The sequence below is a fragment of the Ambystoma mexicanum genome, chromosome 4p, assembly GCF_040938575.1.
Source record: "Ambystoma mexicanum isolate Mex_15411 chromosome 4p, UKY_AmexF1_1, whole genome shotgun sequence".
NCBI classification, from domain to species: Eukaryota; Metazoa; Chordata; class Amphibia; order Caudata; family Ambystomatidae; genus Ambystoma; species Ambystoma mexicanum.
In genome coordinates, this window is record NC_090927.1 from 509225092 (window position 1) to 509250234 (window position 25143).

General features: G+C 51.7%; 1 protein-coding gene across 1 annotated transcript in view; it reads right to left on the reverse strand.

The window, feature by feature from the left end:
* The window catches only part of LOC138453320 (ribonuclease H1-like), a 607996-nt gene that overhangs the window by 313373 nt on the left and 269480 nt on the right, over positions 1–25143 (reverse strand). Inside the window, exon 4 of the mRNA XM_069606028.1 lies at positions 16106–16207. Coding sequence (XP_069462129.1) covers positions 16106–16207 — 102 coding nt within the window. The remainder of the gene's footprint in view (positions 1–16105; positions 16208–25143) is intronic.

A 25143-nucleotide genomic window follows, 5' to 3' on the forward strand; every position in this document is an offset into this window, starting at 1 on the left:
TTCTTCCCTCTGCACAAATGCGAGCTAGCTGGCCTTTAAGGGGTTCGGGAGCGGAATCTATTAGTGCTGCCACTTCTTCCCACTGATGGCAGTTGTAGCTGGCCAACAGTGTGGTGGAATTCGCGATTCTGGTTTGGTAGGCTGCCGTGGAAGCTACTTTTCTACCAAAACCATAGAGTTTCTTACTTTCTTTGTCGGGGGGAGCCTCCGAGGAAGATAATGGGGTTCCAGCTCTCTTGCGAGTGTTAGTTACGACTAGAGAGTCTGGCTTAAGTTGGCCTCTAATATATAGAGGGTCCGACTGGGCTGCTTTAAACAGCTTCTCTACTCTCGGGTTTACAGGTCTTGTCAAGTTTGGGTTGACAAGGGATGGTGCTATTCTGCGTTGAATAGATTTCAGGATGGGAATGGTCTGGGCTACTGTCTTCCTTTCCCCTATTAGTTCCTCCGCGAAGTCCCTCTCTTCTTGGACACCTTGTGTGTCTATGTGGAAGTGGTTAGCTGCCCGAGAGAGCAGTTCATTTAGGAGGGGCTGATTATATATTTGGGGAATCAGACACTGGGGCTTCCCTTTCGACTGGTGAGTCCATTCTGAAAATATCTGGGCTATTTTCTGGCTCATCCTCGTCTTCGTCCTCCCCGTAATAGTCTGACACTGCGAGATCTTCTGGTGTCTCAAAATCCTGGCCCTCTATAAGGGAAGAGTCTCCTTGGCCTGTAGGGAAAAGGCAAGAATAGGGTTGGACCTCGAAGGGTTCTGAAGCCTTTACTGGTGTCTCGACCCGGGGCCTTTTATTTGAGGGGATAGGGTCCCTTGAACCTGAGGGAGAAGATTCCTGAGGGTTTAAAGCTATTAGTTGGTCAGGGTGTCTTTCGAAGAAATTTGCTAAGGAGGACATCCTTGACATTACTCTGTCAATGTCCTCGCATGACCAGAGTTTAGAGCTTGGGGTGACCCTGCTGGAACTCTCTAAGGACTGTCCCTGAGAAGACTTGGACGGGGAAGTCAGTTCTATTGTTGTGGGGGATTGCAAGGGTTGTTTCCTTTGTTGCTTACCCCCTTCCCCGTGGGTGGAAGTGTGTTTACCCTTTCCCCTATTTTTCGACGCCTGGCGTCGAGGATCGGATGTGGAATCCCTGTCTTTCGAACTAGGCTTCGAAACTGGGCCCTCCTCACTCCCAAGAGATGTACCCTTTTCCTGGGGTGTGGGCTGAGGATGGAAGCCGTGTTCGTCTCCGGACGAGTGATCTTCCGTGATGTTAATGGGCGAGGCACTCTGTGCAAGTGTGGAGGCTTGCCTGACGTCGTGCGGCGACCTCGACCGGGACCGCCCAGAGGACGTCCTTTCGGACCGCTCCTTTTGTGCCTCTTTCCGAGGTTTCGACGACGTCGAATCTCGGGTGGGTTTTTTGTGTTTATTGTGTGTATGTGTAACGCTCTTGTCGCCGGGGGACTTCCCCATAGTCGCCGGGACGGACGACCTTCCGAGGCCGGGGACGTGCGTTAGGCTGTCTTTCGACGCCTTGGTGCCCTCGCCGTCCGAAAGTCCGGCGTCGCTGCCGTCGCTGAAGGTACCCTCCGCCTCCATAGCTGCTAGCTTGGCGTGGTGGGCCCAACGCTTGGTGGAGCGGTCCTTAAGAGTTTTTGTCTTAAACCTGCTACAGGCCCTGCAACCCGCCTCGGGGTGGTCTCTGGGCAGGCAAAGGTTGCACGTAGCGTGCTTATCTACCCAAGGGTATTTTTTATTACACTTGGGGCAAAACTGAAAGGGCGTACCCTCCATACGCACCTGTGGGCAGCGGGCAAGTGTGTGTAGGTAAGAAGGTGTTTCTAACCGAGTGTGGAAGTGTACCACCCCCCACTCTCCCTACTGTAGGGCCGAGGCCAGCGGCCCAGGCCCGAGCCGAGGCGGAAGCCTCAAGGCCCAATCCGTCGGGTTTCGACGTTGATCTCCTCCCCTGTTCGGCGTCGAGATGCTGGTCGACGTAGGGGTGAGAAAATGGGGCAAATTAGAATTAGTTTTAGTGTAAATATGGCAAAGCCAGGGAACTCCGATGAAGTGCTTCCGACCAGAATGGCGGAAAAAAACAATCTGGGGATCCTAGACGCGTGAGGGATCATGGGTACAGTGGACGTCACACTAGGGATAGTATTACTGGCACGCCCTGTGTCGACGCCCTTTTTCGAGTTTCGAAAAACAAACTGTAATACTCTGCAGCTTCCACTAGATGTCGGCCTATGCACAGCATGTGATCTAAGCAGATTCCACAAGCCTCAGAAATATATATATATATATGAGAATGCATTACTTACCGTAAAAGCATTTCTGATGGTTGTATCTGCTTAGATTCACATGCTGTGCATAGGTCCGACATCCAGTGGTCACTGCGGAGTATTGCATCTTGTTTTTCGTAGTCGAAAAGGGGACGTCGACCAGGCGTGTCTGAAACACTATCCCTATAGTGACGTGCGTTGTACCCACAATCCCTCACGCGTCGAGGTCCCTCTGTTTGTATTTTTTCTGCCCTGAGGGAGCCTTCTAGACGTGAGTGAGTACAGAAAGAGAGAGAGATATATAAAGGAAGTCTATGTTCCTTCCATCCGAGCGGGGAGGAAGGGTGGGCGCATGTGAATCTAAGCAGATACAACCATCAGAAATGCTTTTACGGTAAGTAATGCATTCTCTTCTGATGTTTGTTAATCTGCTTAGAATCACATGCTGTGCATAGACTAGCGAGCAGTACCCGGAGTTGGCGGTGGGTTATGAGAAGGAACAGTAGAGAAAAGGTGTCGTAATACTGCCTGTCCCACCTGGGAGTCAGATCTAGAGTGTGTATCTAGACAGTAGTGTTTTGTAAAGGTGTGCACAGAACTCCAGGTAGCCGCTTTGCAGATGGACTCAAGGGGAACATTTGCAATGAATGCTATGGATGCCCCCGTGCCTCGAGTAGAGTGTGCTCTTGGCCTAAAGGGCAGTTCTCTCTTAGCAAGAGTATAGCAGAGAGTGATGCATTGAACAATCCATCTAGAAATAGTGGATTTTGCAACCGCATCTCCTTCTCTTCCTGCTGCCACCGAGACGAAGAACTGATCTTCCTCAATGGTCTGGTTCTTTCCATGTAGAACATGACCGCCCTGCGTACATCAAGTGTGTGCAGAGTCCTTTCTCCCAAATTGGAAGGATTTTGAAAGAACGTTGGTAGTTCTATAGACTGGTTTACGTGGAATTTAGAAATAAATTTCGGAGCAAACCTAGGGTGAGTGCGTAGAACCACTTTATCTTTGTGAACTGTAACAAAGGGGTCTAGAATAGAAAGAGCCTGAAGTTCACTTACTCTCCTGATAGCCTTTATAACTGGGATCCTCCACCACGACACTTTGAGTTGGGAGGTGGTGTATGCAGAAAGTGCCGCTAGGTGGACTTTAATGGAGTTAAACACTAGGCCTGAATCCAAGAGATGGGTCAGGTATAGTACCACATGTGTGGGAGAGCAGTCAATAGGGTTGATGCTTTTACTCCTGCACCAGATGACAAATCTCTTCCACTTGCTAGAATAGCAGTGGCGAGTCTTCGGTTTTCTGGCTTCCCTGAGGATGTCCATGCATCTTTGCAGGAGTTGTAGATGTCCGAACTCTATGACCTCAGGAGCCAAGCTGCTAAATTCATGTTCTGGGGGCATGGGTGCAGAGTCCTGCCCTTGTTCTGAGATAGCATGTTGTACGGGCAGGGGAGTTTTACTGGGGGAGATAGAGACATCTCCATCAAGTGAGCGAACCATGGCTGTCGGGCCCACATTGGGGCCACCAGTATCATGGTCACTTGTTCCTGGTGCATCTTGTGCACCACCTTGTTGAGAAGGGGAGTCGGGGGAAAAGCGTAAACAAATTTCCCTGACCATTGTATCGATAGACCGTTCCCCTTGGATTGGTTCTGGGGGTACCTGGAGGCGTAACTTAGGCATTGAGAGTTCTCCAGGGTTGCGAACAGGTCTATTTCTGGGAATCCCCATTGTGTGAAGACGTCGAAGACGATGTCTTCGTGCAGACGCCATTCGTACTCTTCGGGCAGGGGGAAATCTCTGCTGAGTCTGTCTGCCAGCAGATTGAGTTCCCGGGTACATGTAGTGATAGTAGGAACATGTCCTGTTTGAGAGCCCACTTCCATGTATTCTGGGCCAGTTTGGACAAGCCTGGAGAGTGGGTGCCCCCCTGCTTGTTGATGTAGTACATGGCTGTAGTGCTGTCCGTAAGGACCATTACTGTCTTGCCTTGTAGGTGTTCTTGGAAGGCTTTTAGCGCCTTGAATACCGCTAGTAGCTCCAGTAGATTGATGTGTTTGGATGCTACGCTCGGAGTCCACACTCCGTGAGCAGTCTGATGGGATAGGTGAGCACCCCATCCTGTGAGGGATGCGTCTGTGGTTAGAGTGGCTTCCGCCGCGGGTGTGGCAAAGGGTTTTCCTTTTTCCATGTTCCCCTTTGTCCACCACTGTAGCGAGAGAACCAAGGCCTGCGAGACCACCACTAGATCGTCCCATTGTCCGCTGGCCTGACACCACTGGCTGTTGAGCCACTCTTGCATTGGGCGCAGGCGCGCGTGAGGTACCAAATAAATACACGACGCCATCATTCCTAGCAAGCGCATTGCTTTGCGTACCGTCACCTCTCGGCCGGTCACATATTGGGGGATCTGAAACAGCATGTTTTGGACCCTCTCTTTGGAGGGGAAGACGAGGCCGTCCCTTGTTTGAATTAGAGCCCCTAGAAATTGTTTGATTTGACTGGGGTCTAGACTGGACTTCTTTTCGTTGATGGAGAAGCCCAGTTGGAACAAAAGGTCTACCGTCTTTTGGGTATTGGAGAAACATGTTTCGTAGGAGTCCCCTGTTATGAGCCAGTCGTCGAGGTAAGGGTAAACTGGGATGGACAACCTGCGCAGGTGGGCCGCAGCCACTGCCAGTACCTTTGTGAATACCCTTGGTGCTGAAGCTATACCGAAGGGTAGCACCTTGAACTGGTAGTGTTTGCCCTCTATCATGAACCTTAGGTATTTTCTGTGCGCTGGCAACATTGAAATATGAAAGTATGCATCTTTCATGTCCAATGTTGTCATGTAATCTCCCTGTGAAAGCAGCGGGATCACCTCCTGTAAGGTCACCATACGAAACATTTGGGGTTTGATAAACTTGTTCGCTGGGCGCAGATCTAATACAGGGCGCATGGTTAGATCCTTTTTGGGTACAAGGAAGTACACTGAATAAATACCTTCCGTTACCTGAGATAGAGGCACGACCTCTATGGCTCCTTTTTCCAGCAGTTGTTGTACTTCTTGAAGAAGGATGGCAAGATGTTCCGGCGTCAACCGCCGTCCCCTCGGGGATCTGTAGGATGGGGAACTGTTGAATTCGATACAGTATCCGTGGGCTACGGTGGAAAGTACCCAACGGTCTGACGTTATCTCCTCCCATGCAGGAAGATAGGATGTTATCCGGCCCCCGACCGGTGTTGCATGGGAGGGGACGCGAATCTTCGCGTCACGTGGAGTTGTTGGGGGCTTGGGAGCCTCTGGGGGTGGATCCCCGACCTCTCCCTTTGCCCCGGCGTTGGCCTCTTTGGCTGTACTGCCCACTATTGGCTTGGTAATTGGTGGCAGGGTATTGCTGATGGTGACCTTGTTGTTGTTGCCGTTGGCCACGAAAAAAGCGCTTGTTGCCATAGCCGCGTCTGGTAGTGGGCTTAGAGATCTGGTCAAGAGTCTTGATAGTGTCGAACTCTTTTTTGGCCATCTCTAGGGCTTCATCTACCGCTTTTCCGAAGAGGTTGGCGTCCTCGACAGGTTTATTTATTAAAGACGCCTGTGTCTCCGGTTTAAAGCCTGAGTTGCGCAGCCATACATGGCGCTTTAGGAGTATTCCTTGTACCAGGGAACGTCCTGCTGTTTCTGCCGCGTCCAGAGAGTTTTTTACAATGCTCTGGTTCACTTGTGTTCCTTCGCCAATAGTGGACAGTAGGCGTGTACGTAAAGGCTCCGGTGCTTCCTCTGCGTCTTTGCGCAGTTTGGCCCACTGCGCATCTGCGTAGCTCGCAAGCAAGGAATTGTTGTTGGCAATTCTTGCTGAGAAGGCAGCCGAGGAAGTAACTCTTTTTGCAAGGGCATATAGCCTCTTGCCCTCCTTGTCAGGGGGTGCCTCACTGGTGGAAAGTGGTACCCCTGCCCTCTTTCTAGTATTAGATACAACTAGGGAGTCCGGTATGGAATGTCCCCTAATGTAGAGCGGGTCTGAGGGTGAAGGAGCGAAAAGTTTCTCAATCCGTGGATTGACCCCTCTGATCAATGCGGGAGTGGACAGCGACAGGGTGATCCTCCTTTTAACTGAGGCGAGGAGTGGAATGGTCTGGCTGACCGGGGGTTTTTCTTTAATGACTCTTTCTACAAAGTCTAATTCTGGAGAGAGTTCTCCCGTGTCCAGTTCGAAATGCGCTGCTGCTCTGCGCAACAGTGCATTGAAAGTAGGCTGATCGTCAATTGGAGACGTGTTCCTAACTGGAGAATTATCCGGAGGAGTTAGATTTAGGGCATCAGTGTCGGAACACACTGATGGTGATTGCCAGGGGTGCGAAGGTCCTTCTCCTGGGCTAATCCCGAAGCCTTCTTCTATAATGTCTGTTCTGTCTTCTAGACATTCCTCCTGGTTCCGTCCTTCGTTGTCCATGAAATCATCTTCTTCCTCGAAGTATTGTTCCTCCCCAGTGAGGTCATATACATCTTGGAAGTCTGAGGCTGTGTCCAGCAGGGGATCGACCAGCCTCGGTTTTTTGGCTCTGGGGTCGTCTTGAGGCCCTTCTCTATTCCTTCTGAGAGTTAGAGGGGCTTGGGTACTCATAAACTTTTCCATCCTCTCCATACAGAGGTGGAGTCTCTCCATAGTTTCATGGGGTACCCCAGAGCGGTCTAGCGGGGGAAAACTCGAGTTGTCTACCTCGAAATGGCTCGACCTCTCCCAAAGCGTCGAGGAAAGTGTCCCGTCGCCCTCCTCAAAACCCTCAGGTGTGTCGGGAGACTCCCTGACTGAAGGGGGTAGTCCCTGCTTTCCTTCGGGTGTTTTCGGCGTATCCTTTGGTCTATGCGTAACGCTCGACGAAATCTTCGGCGTACGCTTTTGGGCGTCGGCTACAACGATCCTGGCTAAGCTATCGGCGACATTCTTGTCGGCGGAAGCTTGAGTTTTCGACGCTATGGGTATCGAGCGCTGTACGGCGGTCTGCGCCTTCTGTTGATGCGCACCGGCCGATGGTTTGGTGGTGGCGCCCTTGTTTGCCGAAAGCCCAGTCGCAGGTCGCGGCTGCGGTTGCGAGAGGGGCTTCGAACCCGAACGGTTCGAGGAGGCCGCCGGTGGAACCTGCGTCTCCTTGGGCGCCGAAGCTCTCTTCGACTTAGACGAAGAAGAGCAATGGGTTGTGTGCTTATCTTTATGTGAATCTTTGTGTGCGTCAGTGTCGCCGGGGTGTTCATCCCCATAAGCAGGGCGTGAGCCGAGCCCGTCGGGGCCGGGGACAGACGACGAAGCGCGTAAGCGCTCCTTAGAGGGGGTTTCGACTTCGGTGGCGGAGGTCGTGTCATCGCGTTCCTCGTCACTGTCGGTGGTAGCAGCGGCGGGTGAACCTTCGGCCTTCGACATCGCGTAGGCCGCCCACCTTTTAACCCTAGGGTCTTTTAGAGTTTTAGGCTTCAGAAGCCGACAAGCCGCGCACCCTTCCTCTTTGTGATCGAGGGGCAAGCAGCGGTTACACCGTGAGTGCTTGTCCTTCCAAGTGAATTTGCCTTTACAAAGTGGGCAAAACCTAAATGGTGTCCTCTCCATAGCAGAGGCAATAAATCGCGATAAACACCCCCAGGGAAAGTAAGGGGAAAGGGAAAGGCATTCTCAGAAAGACCCAGAGATGTCCCACGACCCCACTCTCCCTACTGTATGTGGCCAGCGAGGCCAGGCCACGTGTTCGGCAGCGCCGAAGATTTCCTCCGCTCGACCCTCCGTCGACGATATTGCTCGGCGGAGAACAGCTACACTGCGTCGAGGGAGTGCTGTATTAATCTTCGTAGAAGAACGACCAAAGGTCGAGGGTTGCAATGTCTCTCGAGGAGCTCCGCGTGAAGGCGACCAGAAGCTGGGCGGAAAAAAAAAAATCTGAGGGACCTCGACGCGTGAGGGATTGTGGGTACAACGCACGTCACTATAGGGATAGTGTTTCAGACACGCCTGGTCGACGTCCCCTTTTCGACTACGAAAAACAAGATGCAATACTCCGCAGTGACCACTGGATGTCGGACCTATGCACAGCATGTGATTCTAAGCAGATTAACAAACATCAGAAATATATATATATATATATATATATATATATATATATATATTAAAAATACATTTATTTCAAGGCCTTTGAGTTTCAACACAAATCAAATAATCAAATCACAGTAATACTATTAAGCCAACACAATCCTAGCTAAATACATATATCCAAGACCAATGGGGTCTAAAGGGTTAATGCATAAATGGGTCCACAACCTATAAGGGGAAGGAAGCAGGCAGTGCAAGTATTGTTTAGTTCCCTTCTGCATCCAACACACTCCTAACTAAGAGGCAGTCCAATCCCTAAGAAGAGTGGAGCTTGTTGCTCAAATGTACATGCAATGCTGGCAAACGCGTGAATACAGATGGGCAAAACGCGGTCTCTTCAAGGGTCTGTAAGAACTCAAGAAGGTGGGTGAGGTGATGAAGAATAGGTTCCCACTATTCTAGGAGGGCCTCCACTTGAGGGCAGAGTCAATGCCAAGAGTTGGGAATAGTTTGCTAGGTTGCACTAGTAGTGGAAAGGAGAGGGGCCCTCCGGGGCCCCTCGTGCATAAAAATGGATAGAGGCGGTAGGGGCCACCAGTTAGGGTTGTGATTACTCACTGACCCCCGGCACACTCCGGACCAAGCGTCGGCAGTCCACTTCGGTTGCAGGTTCAAGTGTGGCAATTTGGCGGCTCTGTGGCTTTCAGCAGCAAAGATACAGCGTTGAATCCCCAAACGTGACAGTGGGGATTTCTCCGCGCCTGGTGGATGGATCAGGCAAGTTTCACTACAGCAGGCTTCAGGGGCAAACAGGGCTGAAATGCAGCACACCTGCAAACTTCATCACCACAGCTGGGCAACACGGTAACCGTGTATACTCTGGTTCTGGCACACGCACTTTAATCCAGACCTGGGAACGCCAAGTGTACGGAATTCAGTGCGAGTGTCAAGAACACAAAGCTAGCGACATAACAAGTTTCGAGGGCCTCCTCGAAACGGCAGTGGTATCAGGGCAAAGTCTGCGTAAGATGGTCAGCCCAAGGACACTTCTGAGAGAGCTTACTTGCAGGATTTGATAAATGCAGAGAATAGTTGGTCCCACTATTCCAATGGGTCGAAGCGTCTTCGCAGACCTTCTACGATGACCAGATGCAGAGGGGTGCCACGGGACGACAGCGGGTTCAGGGTGGCAAACTTTCCAGCAGGTCACCAGCAGTTCCTCGACTCAGCTTCTTAGTTTCAGGATACATGGATCCTATACTTCGTTCAGTGAAAACCCCAGAGATCGACATGTTATGGGCGTTTGGGGCCTTCTCTTATTTTAATCGCGCCAACCCAAAGAGGACCCATTGGGAGATCTCACATACAGGCATACCATACATGGACCTATCACGGACCACGATGGTCCCAGGCATTCACAGCACTCCAGACTCTCTGGCACCCAGGATGTGTATTGGGAACAGACATCCCAGCCCACATCCTGGAAGCACACACACAAAGGATGCAGAAGCCCGCGAAATGCCAAGCATTCGGGGAATGCATGCCCAAATAAGGACCGACCCGGTTCGGCTCAACCTGGGGAAGGCAAAGGGGCAAGAAGGCCAAAGGATAGGACAAAGAACCTCGTGGCATGGCCATTTTGGAGCCAGGCCACCTGTTTGTGCCAAACGAGGTAATCGTGGTTTACCTGGCAGGAAGGGATTAAAAATACACAAGCTGTCACCAGCCCTGTCCAAGGCACATCTGCACAACTGCTACAAAAAAAAAAATAAAAAAAATAAAAAAAATTAAAAAAGGAAATGACTAATAAACCCAAGTGCACTGCACTGGAAGGTACATTGTACACTTGTTACATGTTGCAGAAAAGATGCAACATTGGAAAGGACTAAGGGAAACAAAGTCTCCCAGTACTGACCATCTTAAGGGCATGTCAGTTTCCTCATAAAAAGAGTGCAGCAGAAGGCTGGGCTCCTCTGCTAAAATCAGACTACGGTGTTTAACATCAGCAAAAAGTTGGGGGGGTACACAAATTGAGGGAAAATGTACACAAATGGAAATCTTTCCTAACAGCGACCCGCTGGAGGGGTGCCCTCCAACATCTTCGAAGCCCCATCTGACTTCTTGAAGCTAGGAGAGGCAAGCGGCTGGGACCCACCCAGAGCAGGGGCCTTGGCCTGTAGCCACTTGTTCAACCGCCTATGCCAATCTTTCATGCGAGGGGCTATCTCCTGGCAAAATGCACAATCCTCTTTGTGCACCGGGTACAGCCAGTAGAGGCACTCCGGATGCTTGTCCGAAAAGACATTCCACAGTTGGAACAATTCCTGAACAGGGGAGCTGAATATTTCCTCCGACATGATCCACACGGCGTAGGCCTGAGAATCTTCTGGAAGCCTCCACAAAGAAACTTGAGGGGCGCTGAATCAGAAAAACGTGTCCCTGTTAATCGGAAAGTTGATCGATGGAGCACAAGGCTCGAATGACCGAAAAAAAATCGCCCTTGAGGGGCATAGAAAAATTCAGAAACGGGTCCCTGTTGATCGGAAGTAGAATCGGTTGAGATTGAGGCTTGATTGACCGAATAAATAAGAGTAATACTCTTCCGAAAAAGCACAAAACACAGTCAAAATTCGAGAGCTAAACACAAGGACTCCCAACACTTGAGCGTGCAGTAAAAAACTGAAGATGGCTGCCAGAGGAGGGGCTTAGATAGAGGGCAGTCATTGGGTAGTGGCAGTATGACCCAGAGCTCAGTGATTGGTTGTTAGGAGAAAGGCAGTTCAGAAATTAAACCGATTTTCTCTTTACGGAGGATTCCTAGCCCGACGACGGGGAATATTCATGAGCATGTGAATCCATGCCAGACCCCATTCTTGAGAACCCAATATATCCCTTGAGCGATAGCCCAGTGCCAGCGCTGGGGACTTGGTGCCCCCTGCTTTGGGATGTAAAACATTGTGGTGCTATTGTCCGTGAAGACCCTCACCACCTCGCCCTTGAGGGACGGAATAAATTACTTGAGGGCCCAAAACACTGCCCGTAGCTCCAGAACGTTGATGTGGAGCTCCTTCTCCTCTGGTAGCCACAGGTCTCTGGCGTGCAGACGTCTGGTGTAAGTTCCCAGCCCTCAAGAGAAACGTCTGTCGTGACAGTCTCCTGGTACAGGGGGGCTCTGAAAATCCATACCTCAGTCGATGTTGGCGCGCACACCCCACCACATTATCGCTCGACACAACTCCTCGTCGATCACAACCCTATCTTTGAAGCTTCCAGACACCTGTATCCAACGGGCGTCCAGCAATTCCTGGAGTGGTCGCATCCTCAACCTGCAGAGCGTGATCAGGTAGATGCACAAAATCATGCCGAGCAGCTACTTCATGGTCCTCACCATGGCAATCTTCAGTTGTAACAGCCGTTGCACTGTGCCCAAAATGGCCACTACCTCCTCTCCCAAGGTGGCCGCCAGACAGGATACCGTGTTGAGCCTGTGTAAAGACTGGAGCGCGAGTCTGTACTCCTGCTCTCTATATGGCAGAGAGAAAGCACAGGGCACCGCAGCTACGATTCTCTATTTGGTAGCTATGGGAGAGCAATCAAGGCTTAAGCTCTCAGGAGATGATGCAGGCTGGTTTTTAAGTACAGTTTAGTCCCCAAGCACCCACAAAGGAATGTCCACACACTAGGTTAGTGAAAACATTCTGTATATATGTATCATTTTAGATTTGTCGGAGCACAAAATGTTATTGTATGTGTAATCAAAGCCTTATTTATATAAAGTCTCAATGTGGTACCACAATTACTCTCGATTCCTTTAAAATGCATCAACCGTACTCAGTTCAAATGTTATACAAATCAGTTAATAAAGTGAACCAACAATAGACATAGGTCGTCGACGGATCCTTCTTGAGCAGCTCCCTTTAAGGCAGCAGCCACAGATGGTCGAGATCCCTCGAAGAAATGAACAAAGGCTTCGATGCAGCAGCTTCGGTCCTGGCGGTGCTAGTCGACGATCAGTCGTGGACGTCCGGCGAAGATGAGGCGTGCGGTACACCTAGACGATAGTTGCTGCAAAGAGTTACTCAAGAATTTTGGCCCAGCAAAGGCGTTGAGTCGTCAGCATCTCTGGTCTTCGGGTGGCGGGAAACCCATCAGGGGATTCTCCTCAGCACGTCGATGGCCTTGATTTTCTCCGGCGGGACAAAACGGTCGTCAGTGATGAGCGACAGAGCCCTTCTTTCAAAGTGTTCTTAGGCAAAGGAGCGCTGAGGCTCCGGTCGGCGAAATTGGTCGTCTGCGGTGATGACTTCAATGTCCCAGCACTTTGCTTCGTAATTCCATGGCGGTCCCAGTCTCTGGACGGCAGCCTTTCGAGGACCGACTTCAAGGGAGTTTCAGCGAAGTTCAGCTGGTGCACAATGGTCCCTTGTAGCTCGGGAAGAGGTCTCCTGGCCAGGTCCTCTCTTGGATCAGTTCCTTTAAGGTACAGCAGCTTCCAGATTGGCGAAGGACAGCAACAGCAATAATTCTTCCATAAGGCTTCAAGGTTAAGCATCAAGTATCAACTTCAGCTTCCGAACGATTTCTAGCAGTGAGAGGCCTCCAGATATACGGTTTGGTCTCTCATTCACTCTGCTGGGTCACACTCAGACAACCAATCCTTCAAAGGGGCATTCATGCAAGCAGGCAGCCAATCAGGCTCACAGTGCATTCCGGCCTTTCTCCTCCCTCCAGACACTCACAAGGAATGTGTACTGGGACAAGTTCCCAGCCATTCAACACTCCACACTGCATTCATATCAGTTTCAGGCGGGGCTGTCTTAGTCTTTTTGTCACATACCAGAAACCAGACACCCATAAAAAGAAGTGCATATTGGTCACACACTACATTCAACCAGGTCCCCCCCAGAGGGTGCAACCACAACATAGTCACTGGGAAGGCTCCAGCCAGTCTGTCCTGGCCTTCCCCCACAATACCATATATGGAACTTCCAGCCAACAGCCAGTCAGGGGGGAAGAGAGTCAGGACAACCGAGGGCTTTGGGAAAATTAAGGTAACAGGCAATAGAAAGCAAGAGGCCACAGGGGCCATCTCGTCACCTATCCGGAATCAACTGATTCCAATGGCACGGCCCGGGTATCCCAAAATGGATGATACTTAAGAGCACCTGTCAAATACAGCATGGAGCTGCCACCAGCCCATACTCTGCTCTGTAGGCCACACACAGGTGCCCAAAAACCTACACTAGGTGCACAGGGTTGTACCCCCACTCATGGGTGCCATAAGGTTATCCCAAGGGCCTGCTCACGAAACCAAAAAGAGGAAGAGCTGCACTGCCAGGAGTCCCACATGGACTCCTGGGCAGAAAATAACAGAACATACACGAAAAAGGACTACAGAAAAAGGACAGGGAGGCCCTGTCCCTCCAATGAATTTCCAGTATCACAACCTGGCCCCCAGAAACAGCGTGCCTTGAGATAAAATCAAGCAGGGCTTTGCATAGTTCACCGAGAACCCCAAATCCGTAAGCAGCCAGACGGTCCTCTCTGATCGGCGGCGATGTCACTTGGCTTGGCCCGGACAAGCCAGTCATCGAGGTATGGGTACACATTTATTTCCTGTAGGCGCAGATGGGCCACCACTGGAGCCAGGCACTTCGTATAGACTCTGGGCACCGACTTTAGCCCGAAGGGGAGAGCCTTGAACTGGTAGCGTTTCCCCTGAATGACGAAGCGCAGGAATTTGCAAGGTTGTTTGTGAATGGGGACGTGAAAGTAAGCGTCCTCTAGATCCTTTGACGACAGGAAATCTCCCTCCTCCAGTTGGCCGAGCATGTGTTGGAACGTGACCATCCTGAATTTTTGGAACTTTGTGTAGTTGAGTCGTAGATCGAGAATGGGCCTCCAGCCCCTGGTCTTTTTTACTAAAACCTATCTGGAGAAAACTCTGGAGACCCCGGAGTCAGGTCGGAACTAGCTCTATCGCCCCTTTTTTTTTTTAAACATGGCCCGAACTTCCAGCAGCAGCTGAGGGATGCATTGTTCCTGCCGGGCTACCGGTGGTATTTGTGGACACTGCCACTGGAACTCCAAAGTGTGTCTGTGGGCAAGAGCGTCCAGCACCCATCTTTCGGTCGAGAGGTTTTCCCACACGCTGATAAAGTTTGCCAGCCAGCCTCCCACCGGTGTGCACGGGTCGGGCCCAACGTCTTGGCCAGTTCAGTCCCGCTTGGCAGCTGGCAAGCCCCATTGGGAGCCCCAGCGACCACGGCGGCCATTTCTGAAGGCCTTGAAACGAGCCCTGCGAGCCTGAGGAGGACAATTTAGCCTGTATGGCCTGGGCCTTCAAAGGCAGGCCTTATTTGGCTTCCGCAGCTTGCCCGGGAAAGCGGACTTTCTCTTCGACGAAGAACTGAAGCGATGGCTGGAGATTGAGGCAGCTGAAGATGAGGAGCTCACCTTGACCGTCGCTGGACCCGCTTGCACGGAACTGGAATAGCAGTGCTTGGCCTGGTCTTGGGCCCCCACGGACGGAGCGCCCTTGAAAGGAGATCGGATCCAGCCAGAGTGGGCTTCTGAGGCATGCCCCAGTGAACCACAGGGGGCTGAGGCCTTGGCTTTGATCCACACCGTCAGTCGATGTGGCGATCCTTCATAGTGTGATTGTTAAAGCCATGACATATCTCGCAATTCTCTTCCATGTGCATCGGATCAAGACAATAAAAAGGCACTGGGAATGCTTATCCTCTGAAACAATTCTGCAAACCGCAGCTGGTGCAGAGCTTGAAGAGGGAGGCTCCGTCCTCCTCCAACATGGTCCGACGTGCGGTGCAAGACTGATTGCCTTCTGGAAACTTTTAAGAAAACACTCAAAGATATCGCCCTTGAGGGGCGAAGAAAAATGACGAAAAACGGGTCCCAGTTAGTCGGATGAAGGCGGCGATAGAGCACACAGGCTTGACCGAACAAAAAAATAGGATTTTCCTACCCAAAAAAAAGCACGAAAAAAAAGCAGAAAGCTCTAAGAGCGAAACACAAGGTCTACCAACACTTGGACGTGTGGTAAAAATCTGAAGATGGCAGCCAGAGGAAGGGCTTAGGGAGAGGGAAGTCATTGGCTGGGGGCAGTATGACACAGAGCTCAGTGATTGGCTTATAGGAGATTGACAAGTTTGTAAACAAAAGTGAAACGGTTTGTTTTTACCGATGATTCCCAGCCTGATGACTGAGAATATTCATGAGCATGGGAATCCATGCCAGACCCCATGCTGGAGAATAATATGCGGTGTGTGATCCACCCCACCCCTCAGCTCAAATTACATTCCTGGAACTCCTGCACTCAGCAAAAATTCACTCCATCAACACTCTGCATTCCACTCTTCATGCCATCCACCCAACAGCACAATACAACAAAAATACAAAATATTAAGGCAAAAAGGTAGAGTTTGCAGCAGTCATCTTGATCAAGAAATTAAGCACCATTGTATTCTACATCCATCAAGTTGAAGGACTACACGAGGATATTTTAGTTTACATCTAAGCCTCAGAACATCCTGTAGATTAGGGTATCAGTTTTTGTAGTGTAGACCATTCGCAGCGCAGGAGAGCACTGAACTGGATAGGTACTAAAGCAAGCATTTTAGCCACTTTGTTATTCCTACTTCACGAGATCTAAAGAACCGTAGTGCAGGGCAGGAATCAACGTCCAACCTGTTCAAGCTCCTCCGAATTGGTGACTAGCAAGACAATGAAAACCAAAATTGTTTCCTTACCAGCAGATTTTCTGTACTTCACTGGTGGTGTATAATACTCTTCTTCTGATGAAGAGGAGGATGAGGGTTCATAATAGGACCCCTCATACCCATAGCTTGTCCCTTGAAATAAAGATAAATAAATCAGAGTGAGATTACAAACTTTGAATACAGTTGCACCCTGACAAAAGTACTATTAAACAGTAATCCACACATCCCTGCAGGATTTTAACTGATCCTCTCAAATCACATTGGAATGATAATGTTCTACCCACAGACCACCGCTTAAAGGATGGGCAAGAGCAAACGTGTATTTCATAAAATTACAAAAAGAAAATGTAGTCCAACTTAAAGATACATGTATGTAGAAAGCCCTACTATACAAAAAATGCACATCCATGTTGAATTTAAATAGACAATGTGCAAAATCAAGATGGCAACACTGAATACCATGTATGTATTAGAACAGCATCACAATTATTTTACTAAATAATTTTACTTAACTCAGCATTGGGAAAGATTTTCTTTTTGCAAATCGGCCTCTATTATTCTATGTAACCTTTTTTCATGTCCTACATATTAGAAGGGAAGTGAAGCCATCAGCTTCACTAAGTCTTGCCTTTTACTAACAGTTTATGGGGGAACAGATCAGTCCTTCTGACTATGGTTATCAGAAAACATTGGTTTCCCTTTCTGAATTCTTGTACTTTTAACATTGCACACAACATTTTACCATGCAGTGCAGTGGGGATACTTTTGCATCACCCTAGCTTTTTACAAAGAAATTTTGATTCCTTGTTTAAGTGCCAAAAGACAAGCTGATGACAGCAGTTACATTTCAACAAGGTGTTCATTCAATAGGTTGTGCGCATTCGTTTTTACGCACATGGCTACTAAATGTGGCTAGTGCCCTGAAATTGGGCCGTGCCTTTTAGGGAGAATTCTCATAAATGGTTGATTTCCCTTACCTAAAGAGTCCCCCAGCAGCTTTGCTGGACTTCTAGGATTTAATTGTTTCACCTGGTAAGAGTGTGAGCCTTTTTCCCACTCTTGCATGTGTTTTGCTATGTGTATTTCTACTGTGTGATCTTGGGCACTGGAGCCTCACCTACACCATGTGCACCCGTTTTTGTGTGTGTTACACAGTACCTTCAGTGCAGTGACAGAGGGTTGTCTTTGAGACTTCCCACTGACTCCATTTTTCTGGGGCTGGATACTGTCCCCGAGAAACAGCTGAAGTTGCAATTAACTTTATATAGTCACTTTAAACCACAGACCCAGTACACCCCATCTTACACGGAGTATTGGATAGGGTTAACTCTTAACCTTTTTTGTCTGTGCCTCTGGCGCCTTGTTTCGCTCCGTTAACATTAAGACTTGGCTGGTGGCAGTGGTATCTACTTTAACTTTTCTATCGCGGTTATCTTGCATAACGTGGTAATGTTTTAGGCTATATTAGCCTCGAACATAAAACTTTGACCATATAGGTTTTATTTGGATTACGGCTGGGTTTAGTCACCATTTCTTTTTGTTAAAGTCTTTCTCTGCACGCCAAACCGGGGAGGACTCCTTTGTTCGCTGTCTTTTTGCGGGCTTATGCACAGAAGCCCGCCTTAAGGCGCCTGATAGTCTAGGTAGGCAGGATGCGAGGGAGGAATCTTCAGACCCCTGCCATGGGTTCCCTTGGTAACCCAAGTCGCACTCTTGTCTGATTGGCTAAAGGGACTGCCCTTGCCAGGCCAGCCACCCTGCTGTGTGATTGACAGTCAGGCTGTATGAATGGGGGAAAACTGCATAAAAAGCAGGTCTTTGGGACTGGAAGAGCAGAGTCGCCACTGGAACTAAAGAATTAACGAGGAACTGGAAGAAGAGGACCCCTATGACGACTGAACCGCCCGGTGAGGCCCTGCTGCAGATCCGAATCCACAAATCCGACAAAAGATCCTCCAGGAAACTTCTTCCCTTGAGCTGGTGGGACCAACCAGTTCACCCAAACTACAAGCCAGGACCCTTCTGGTCGAATTCGCTGTACAGAGCTACAGTGGGCCGGATAGCCAGGAAGGTCGGACCCTGCTTGGATTTTAAGGAGCGCACCTTTTATTAGTTGCTTGCCGCTGCTGCTGGTTTCTTCCCTGGGTAGTGCAGGACCCTCCAGTCTTCCTACTTCTGATCAGTCCGACAGTCGCTTCAGGACCGTGAGCCTGCAGGAACATCTGCCTCATCTACAGCCCCCTCTCAGTTTTAAGGTACTGTGCAAATCCGGTTGTGCGTTTCGCTCAGCCACGGTGAAAGTGTTTGAAATCTTTCTCCAATCCGAGGGCTTGTCCTTCTCTTCGAACTAACTTTTCTACCAACCTCGTCTGGAATCTGTGCCACGAACCTTACCGCGAACTACCCTGAACTGTGAGATCTTGAGCAAAAGACTTGATCCATTGACTTTGGCCCCAAGCCTCTTCTAGCTGATCTCACTGTAGTATCTCGTTCAATTGCTCAGAATACTTACCTGTTGGTTTTGCCTAATTTCTAATAACTTTGTCTTTCCCTCCCTTTTAAATTGCTTGAGTGCCATTTTGCTCCCACTTCATTTTGTGAGCTTATCTTGGCTGGAATTTAAGGGGTGTGGTGTATTTATGATTGTGATTTTGATCTTGCTTAGAATAGTGAAATGTTAGACAATTGAGTAAATAAATCTATATTCTTTTACTTAGAACCCTTGTGTCAGTGTTTGCCTGAACCATATTAATTGTTGTCCTTGGTGTAACTATTTGTACTGCTCACTTACTCTTGAGACAAGTCTGGCTGCTCCGCTACTGCTACCACTATAACTGTGTAATACAGGCTTGTACCAAAGGTGAAATTGTACTGTCACTTATAGTTCTAATTGTGTGTAATGTTCCCAAAGGGCACTGCATACAATTCTGCATAACAGTGCCACCAGATTTCTGCTTTTTCTTTGGCCATATTGTAGTTTGGTCTCCCTGCCTTCTCGGGTCAGGAAAGTCCTTCTAAGGTCATGCACTTTCCCAGGAAAGTTGTGGCTTCCGCAGACTAGTGAGCCTTTGTGTGTGGTGAAGAGGGATGGGACCGTCCAGGCCCAGTCCACATGGAACAAGTTACTTACCTGTAACTGTTGTTCTCCAGCATGGGTCTGGCATGGATTCACATGCTCATGAATATTCCCCGTCAGGCCGGGAAGCCTCGGTATAGAAGAAAATCAGTATCAGTTTTGTTTCTGATCTGCCTTTCTCAGTAGTAACCAATCACTGGTCTCTGGGTCATACTGCCCCCAGCCAATGACTGCCCTCTCCCTAAGCCCCGCCACTGGCAGCCATCCTCAGATTTGGTAGCACGTGAAGTGGCAGTATGACAAAGTGAAGAGCCGCAGAGGGGTAGGCGGGAGGGTTCGCATGTGAATCCATGCCAGACCCATGCTAGAGAACAACAGTTACAGGTAAGTAACTTGTTCCTTCTCCAGCATGGGGTCTGGCATGGATTCACATGCTCATGAATAAGAATACATAGCAGTATACACATGCACAACCACGGGAGGTGGCACAAGGCTCAATATCAAGCAATACAACACCATTAAGCAACTCTTACCTCCTCACCAGGCTCACCTTAGGCGAACAGGTTGCGCAGCACAGCCTGGCCGACTCTGGACTCCTCCCTGGAATCCCGGTCGACGCAGTAGAATCTCGTGAAGGTGTGCGTCAACCTCCACGTAGCAGCCCTGCAGATGTCGAGCAGGGGCACACCAGACAGGAACGCTGTAGTAGCAGCGATCGCTCTGGTCGAATGGGCCCTCGGACGGCCTGGCAACGGTCGGTTTGCCAACCGGTGACAGTGCATGATGCAGCCGGAGAGCCATATGGAAATTGAAGTCTTCGAGAGAGCCTTCCCTTGATTCACAGTCCCCAAAGTTCACAAACAGCTGTGGTGTCTTCCGAAAACACTTCGTGCGGTCCACGTAGAACTTCAGAGTGCAGAGTCCTCTCAGCCGGCGACGGCAAGAAAACTGGCAACACCAAGGGCTCGTTGAGGTGGAAGTCCGACGGCACCTTGGGCATGAAAGAGGGGTGCGTCCTCAGCACCACCATCGTGTCGTGAAAAGTCAAGTATGGAGGCTTGCAAGACAGGACCTGGATCTCTCCCACTCGTCGTGCAGAGGTGATGGCCACGAGGAATGCTGTCTTCCACGACAAACTTCAACGGCACTGAATGCATAGGCTCGAATGGGGCCCCCCCATGAGCCTACTTTGCACCATGTTGAGCTCCCACGCCGGGGCAGGGGCTTTCACCGGCGGGAATGATCGGAACAGTCCTTGAATAAATTCCTTCACCAGACGATGAGACCACAAGGACGCCCGTCCTGTAGTTCTGGTGTAACGTGAGACGGCAGCCAGATGTACCTTGATGGAAGCGTGAGATATGCCAGCCTTGGCCAAAGACAGTAGGTACGGCAATACTTGAGGGGCCGTAATCCGCAGAGGGTTAATCTTCTGTGCACGGCACCAGACAGAGAACCTCTTCCATTTGTGTCCGTAGCACTTAAGAGTTGAGGATGCCCTGGCCTTTGCAAGAACCTCTCTGCAGTCGGCCGGGATGTTGTATCCTCCAACAGGCCTTCAAGTTCAGCGACTCTGGTTCGTGATGAAGAATGGCGCCTCCTTCTCTGGAGAAGATCCGCGTCCGTCGGCAGCTTGACTGGTGTGGACGCTGACTAGTCCAGAAGGTCCGGGAACCAGATCTGTCTCGGCCACGCCGGTGCGACGAGGATCATCCTGCACCGGGACCTCTTGAGCTGGTTGACGAGCCGGAGTAGCAACAGCAACAATGCATAAAGGGGAACGAGAAAGCATCGCCCATGCTCCTCGGTTGGGGAAACCTGCTGGCGAACCTCCGGCACTTGGAGTTCGCCGCTGTCGCAAAGAGATCGATCTGGGGTTCGCCCCATCGTCGGAAGAGTCGGTCCACTTGATGCTGGCGCAGTTCCCACTCGTGGCACGAGCGCAGCTCCCTGTCGAGTGAGTCGGCGATGGTGTTTTTTATCCCTGCCAGATGAAAGGGTACCAGAAACATCCCTTGGGCGTCGGCCCAATACCACAGATCCTGGGCTTCCTTGGACAGGGCAGGGGATCTGGTTCCGCCCTGCTTCCGAATGTAAAACATCGTCGTGGTGGTGGTGTTGTCAGTGAAGATCCTCACCACCTTGCCCTTGAGGGACGGAAGAAAGGACCTGAGGGCCCAGAACACTGAGCAGAACTCCAAGATGTTGATGTGGAGAGTCTTCTCCTCCGAGCACCAAAGGCCTCTCGCGTGGAGACCCCCGGTGTGCGCTCCCCAACCTTCCAGGCAGGCATCCGTCCTCACCGTCACCTGGTGGGCCGGGGCTAGGAAGCCTGTTCCCGCTGTCAGATGAGCGCGGAAACCCCACCATTGTATCGCCTGACGGAACACTTCGTCGAGCGGTATCATGCCCTCGAAGCTGCCCGTCGTCTGGATCCAGTGGGCGTCGAGGAATTCTTGCAAGGGCCGCATCCGAAGTCTGCAGTGGTGCACCAGATAAATGCATGAGGACATCATTCCGAGGAGGGACATGATAGACCTCACTCTGGCCACGTCCGTAGCCAGTAGACGTTGCACCTTTCCTAGGATGGTCCTTATCCTTTCCTCCGACGGTGAGGCCCGCCGCGCCACTGTGTCGAGCTGTGCTCCCAGAAACAGGGCGACCTGCAACGGGACCAGGTGGGATTTTGGAAAGATGGAGAACCCCAGGTCCGTGAGCAGCTGGACGGACTTGGCAGTGTGTTCCACGGCGAGCTCCCTTGTCCTTGCCCGTATGAGCCAGTCGTCCAGGTAGGGGTAGACGTGGATCCCCTGCAGGCGCAGCCGCGCCGCCACCGGCGCTAGGCACTTGGTGATCACCCTGGCGCCGATTTTAATCCGAACAGGAGGGCCTTGAACTGGTAGTGCCGCCCTTTGACCACGAACCTGAGGAACTTACGGTGCCTCTTTAGAATAGGGATGTGAAAGTAAGCATCCTCCAAGTCCAACGACGACAGGGAATCGCCCTCCTCCAGCTGTCCCAGCACGTGCTGGAGGGCGACCATACGGAACTTCTGTGCCTTGATGTATGTTTAGTCATCGCAGGTCCAGGATGGGACGCCATCCTCCTGTCTTCTTCACGAGGAAGTATCTTGAGTAAACTCCGGAGCCCCGAAGCCTCTTCGGGACGAGCTCGATGGCACCTTTCCTGAGCATCGTCCGTACTTCCAACAGCAGTTGAGGGACGTGATTTTCCTTCCTGGCCACGGGAGGAATGCGGGGGCACCTCTTCTGGAACTCGAGGGCGTGCCCCAGGGCCAGGGCATCCAGCACCCAACGGTCAGTGGAGATGGACTCCCACACGCCGACGAACTTCGTCAGCCGGCCTCCCACCGGGGTGCTTCGGCGGGGGCCCGACCCAACGGACGGTTCAATCTTGCTTGGAGGCTGCTTTGCCTCCTTGACCACCTTGGCGATGGCGGGATCCACCTGACTTACCGCATCCCCTGTAGGCCTCCTGCGACGAAGACCTTGCCGCCTGACGGTAAGTAGAGGAGCTGCTGCCGGCTCCCTTGGAGGCACCCTGTCTGCCTCCGGAGCTCCGAAAGGACGGCTGTCGCTGTTGGAGCACACCCAGTGCACGGGCCTTCTCCGTGTCCGTCTTGATCGCCTGAAGGGATTCATCAACCGCCTTGCCAAAAAGGTTGTTCCCATCGAAGGGCATGTCCAAAACCTTGGTCTGAACGTCCTGGCGGAAATCCGTCGCCTTGAGCCATCCTCGTCGTCTCAGGCAAACGCCGTTGCCCAACTGACGGAAACCGGTGTTGGCAATGTCCGTAGCCACCGTAATGGCGTGGTCCGAGGCAATCTCACCTTCCTGCAAGATTTCCAGGGCCTCAGCCCTCTTGGCATCCGGAAGGAAGTCCAACAGAGGGGCGATCGAACCACAACTCCCTGTCGTAGCGGGCTACGATGGCCAGGGCGTTGGCCGCCTTGATGGTCGTCGCTGCAGATGAGCTGACCCGTCGTCCCATTGCATCCAGCTTCCTACCCTCGCCGTCCGGAGGGGAGGTTGAAGTCGAGGCCGATGCGCCCTCCCCCCCCCCGCTTTCTTCTTGGCCACCACCGAAACGACCGAGTCCGGGGTAGGTTGCGCCCTAAGGCACAAGGGGGCAGCATCGGGGACCTGGTACTTCTCGTACCGGTCCCTCTTCGCAGGAGCCGTGGCAGGGTTATTGAGGAGGGCGAGCCCCTCATCCCAGATGTCATCAAGAAGCGGTACGGCGAGGACCGTCTTCCATTTAGCCTCGCACCGCTGGTAAAGGAACCCCTCATTCTTTTCCTCGAGGCAGAGCTGGACGAGCTTGGATGCCCTGGAGATCATTGCATGGAAGGATCCAATCTCGTCGGGCGGGGACGCCCGGGCAGGGGGCAACGTCCCGTCGTCGCCACCGTCGTCATCCGTACCCGTCGTGTCCATGCCTGTATCATCCCCGTGGGTAGTGGACCGGGGGGAAGGCAGAGAAGGCTGCAGAGGCGGGAGAGGAGGCCTAGGATGCTGCGTCCTCCTCTTAAGCGGCGGGCTCCCCGAAGGTCCTGGCTCCGGTTCCTCCGTCGGGTCTGGCTCAGGCACCCCCGTCAGGGGAAGGGGCAACCTAGTCCTCATCTCCGATCATAAGGACTGGATGGCTGACAAAATGGCCACCGAGGAGTCCTGCGGCGCCGGAAACAGGAGCGAGGGCTCTTGAGGAGCCTCGTCTGCGTCACCGTCGCCCTAGTCGGGATCCCTCCCGATGGGCTGGGCCTCCTCCACGACTTGGATGAGCTCCTCTTCAGAGGTTGTGTCCGTATCCACGACGGCCACCACCCCCCCTCCCCACCCCCTTTCCAATGAGGGCTTCGTGGGGGTCTTCTCGATGGGCCTGAAAGACGACTCCCTCCGCGGTGGCAGGGAGACTGGTACCTGAGGGCACCTCCACAGGCTGAGCCAGGGCCTCGGCGCCATCCTCAATCGAGGTCTTAGCAGGGTGAATTAAGGCCAACGTCACCTTCTATATGCCTGGTGCCTTCACCTTAAGGTGGGGGGGGGGGGGGAGGGAGGGTCCGAGCCTCGCTCCCCCTCTGCCGTAATCTTCGAGATAGACCGGGGCCTCTCCAGAAGCTTCGCCGGGTTCTCGGACTTCCTCTTACCCGAGCCAGAGCGTTGGCTCGTGGTCGATGGCGCCGGGGAGGGTGCGCCCTGCCTGGCAGCCAAGGAGCCCGACCGTTTGGCGCTCCCGGTGCCCGCAGACTCTCGGTGCTTAGCCTTATGTTGGGCCCCGTCGCCGGAGCACCCTCACAGGACTTAGAAGACCACTCAGACTTATTCTCGCCTGGCAGGCTCTTAACTTCCAGCCAGTTGGCGAGACGGAGGTGGCGATCCTTCATGGTCCGCTCCGACATGTTCCCACAAAACGCGCAGTCCTTTTCCTTGTGCGTCTTGTCCTCATGGAGACAGTAGAGGCATAACGAATGCTCGTCCTCCTTGAAAACGTTCTGAAGCTGGCATCCAGGGCAGGTCCTGAATAGCTTCCTGGGCGTCGAGCTCCCTTTATCCTGGGCCATGTCCGGGGTAGGCCTCGGAACTTCTGGAATCCTCCAAAAGCGTAACTCGACAAAATCTTCACCCTTGAGGGGCGTAGAAACTCCGAAACGGATCCCCGTTGATCAGAAGTAGAAACGGTGGAGCTTGAGGCTCTAGTTAACCGAAAAAAAGAAAATCTCCTGAAAAAGCGCGAAAACGCAGCAAAAGCTCGAGAGCTACAGCACGAGGACTCCCAACACTTGAACGTGCGGTAAAAATCTGAGGATGGCTGCCAGGGGCGGGGCTTAGGGAGAGGGCAGTCATTGGCTGGGGGCAGTATGACCCAGAGACCAGTGATTGGTTACTACTGAGAAAGACAGATCAGAAACGAAACGGATACTGATTTTTTCTATACCGAGGATTCCCGGCCTGACGGGGAATATTCATGAGC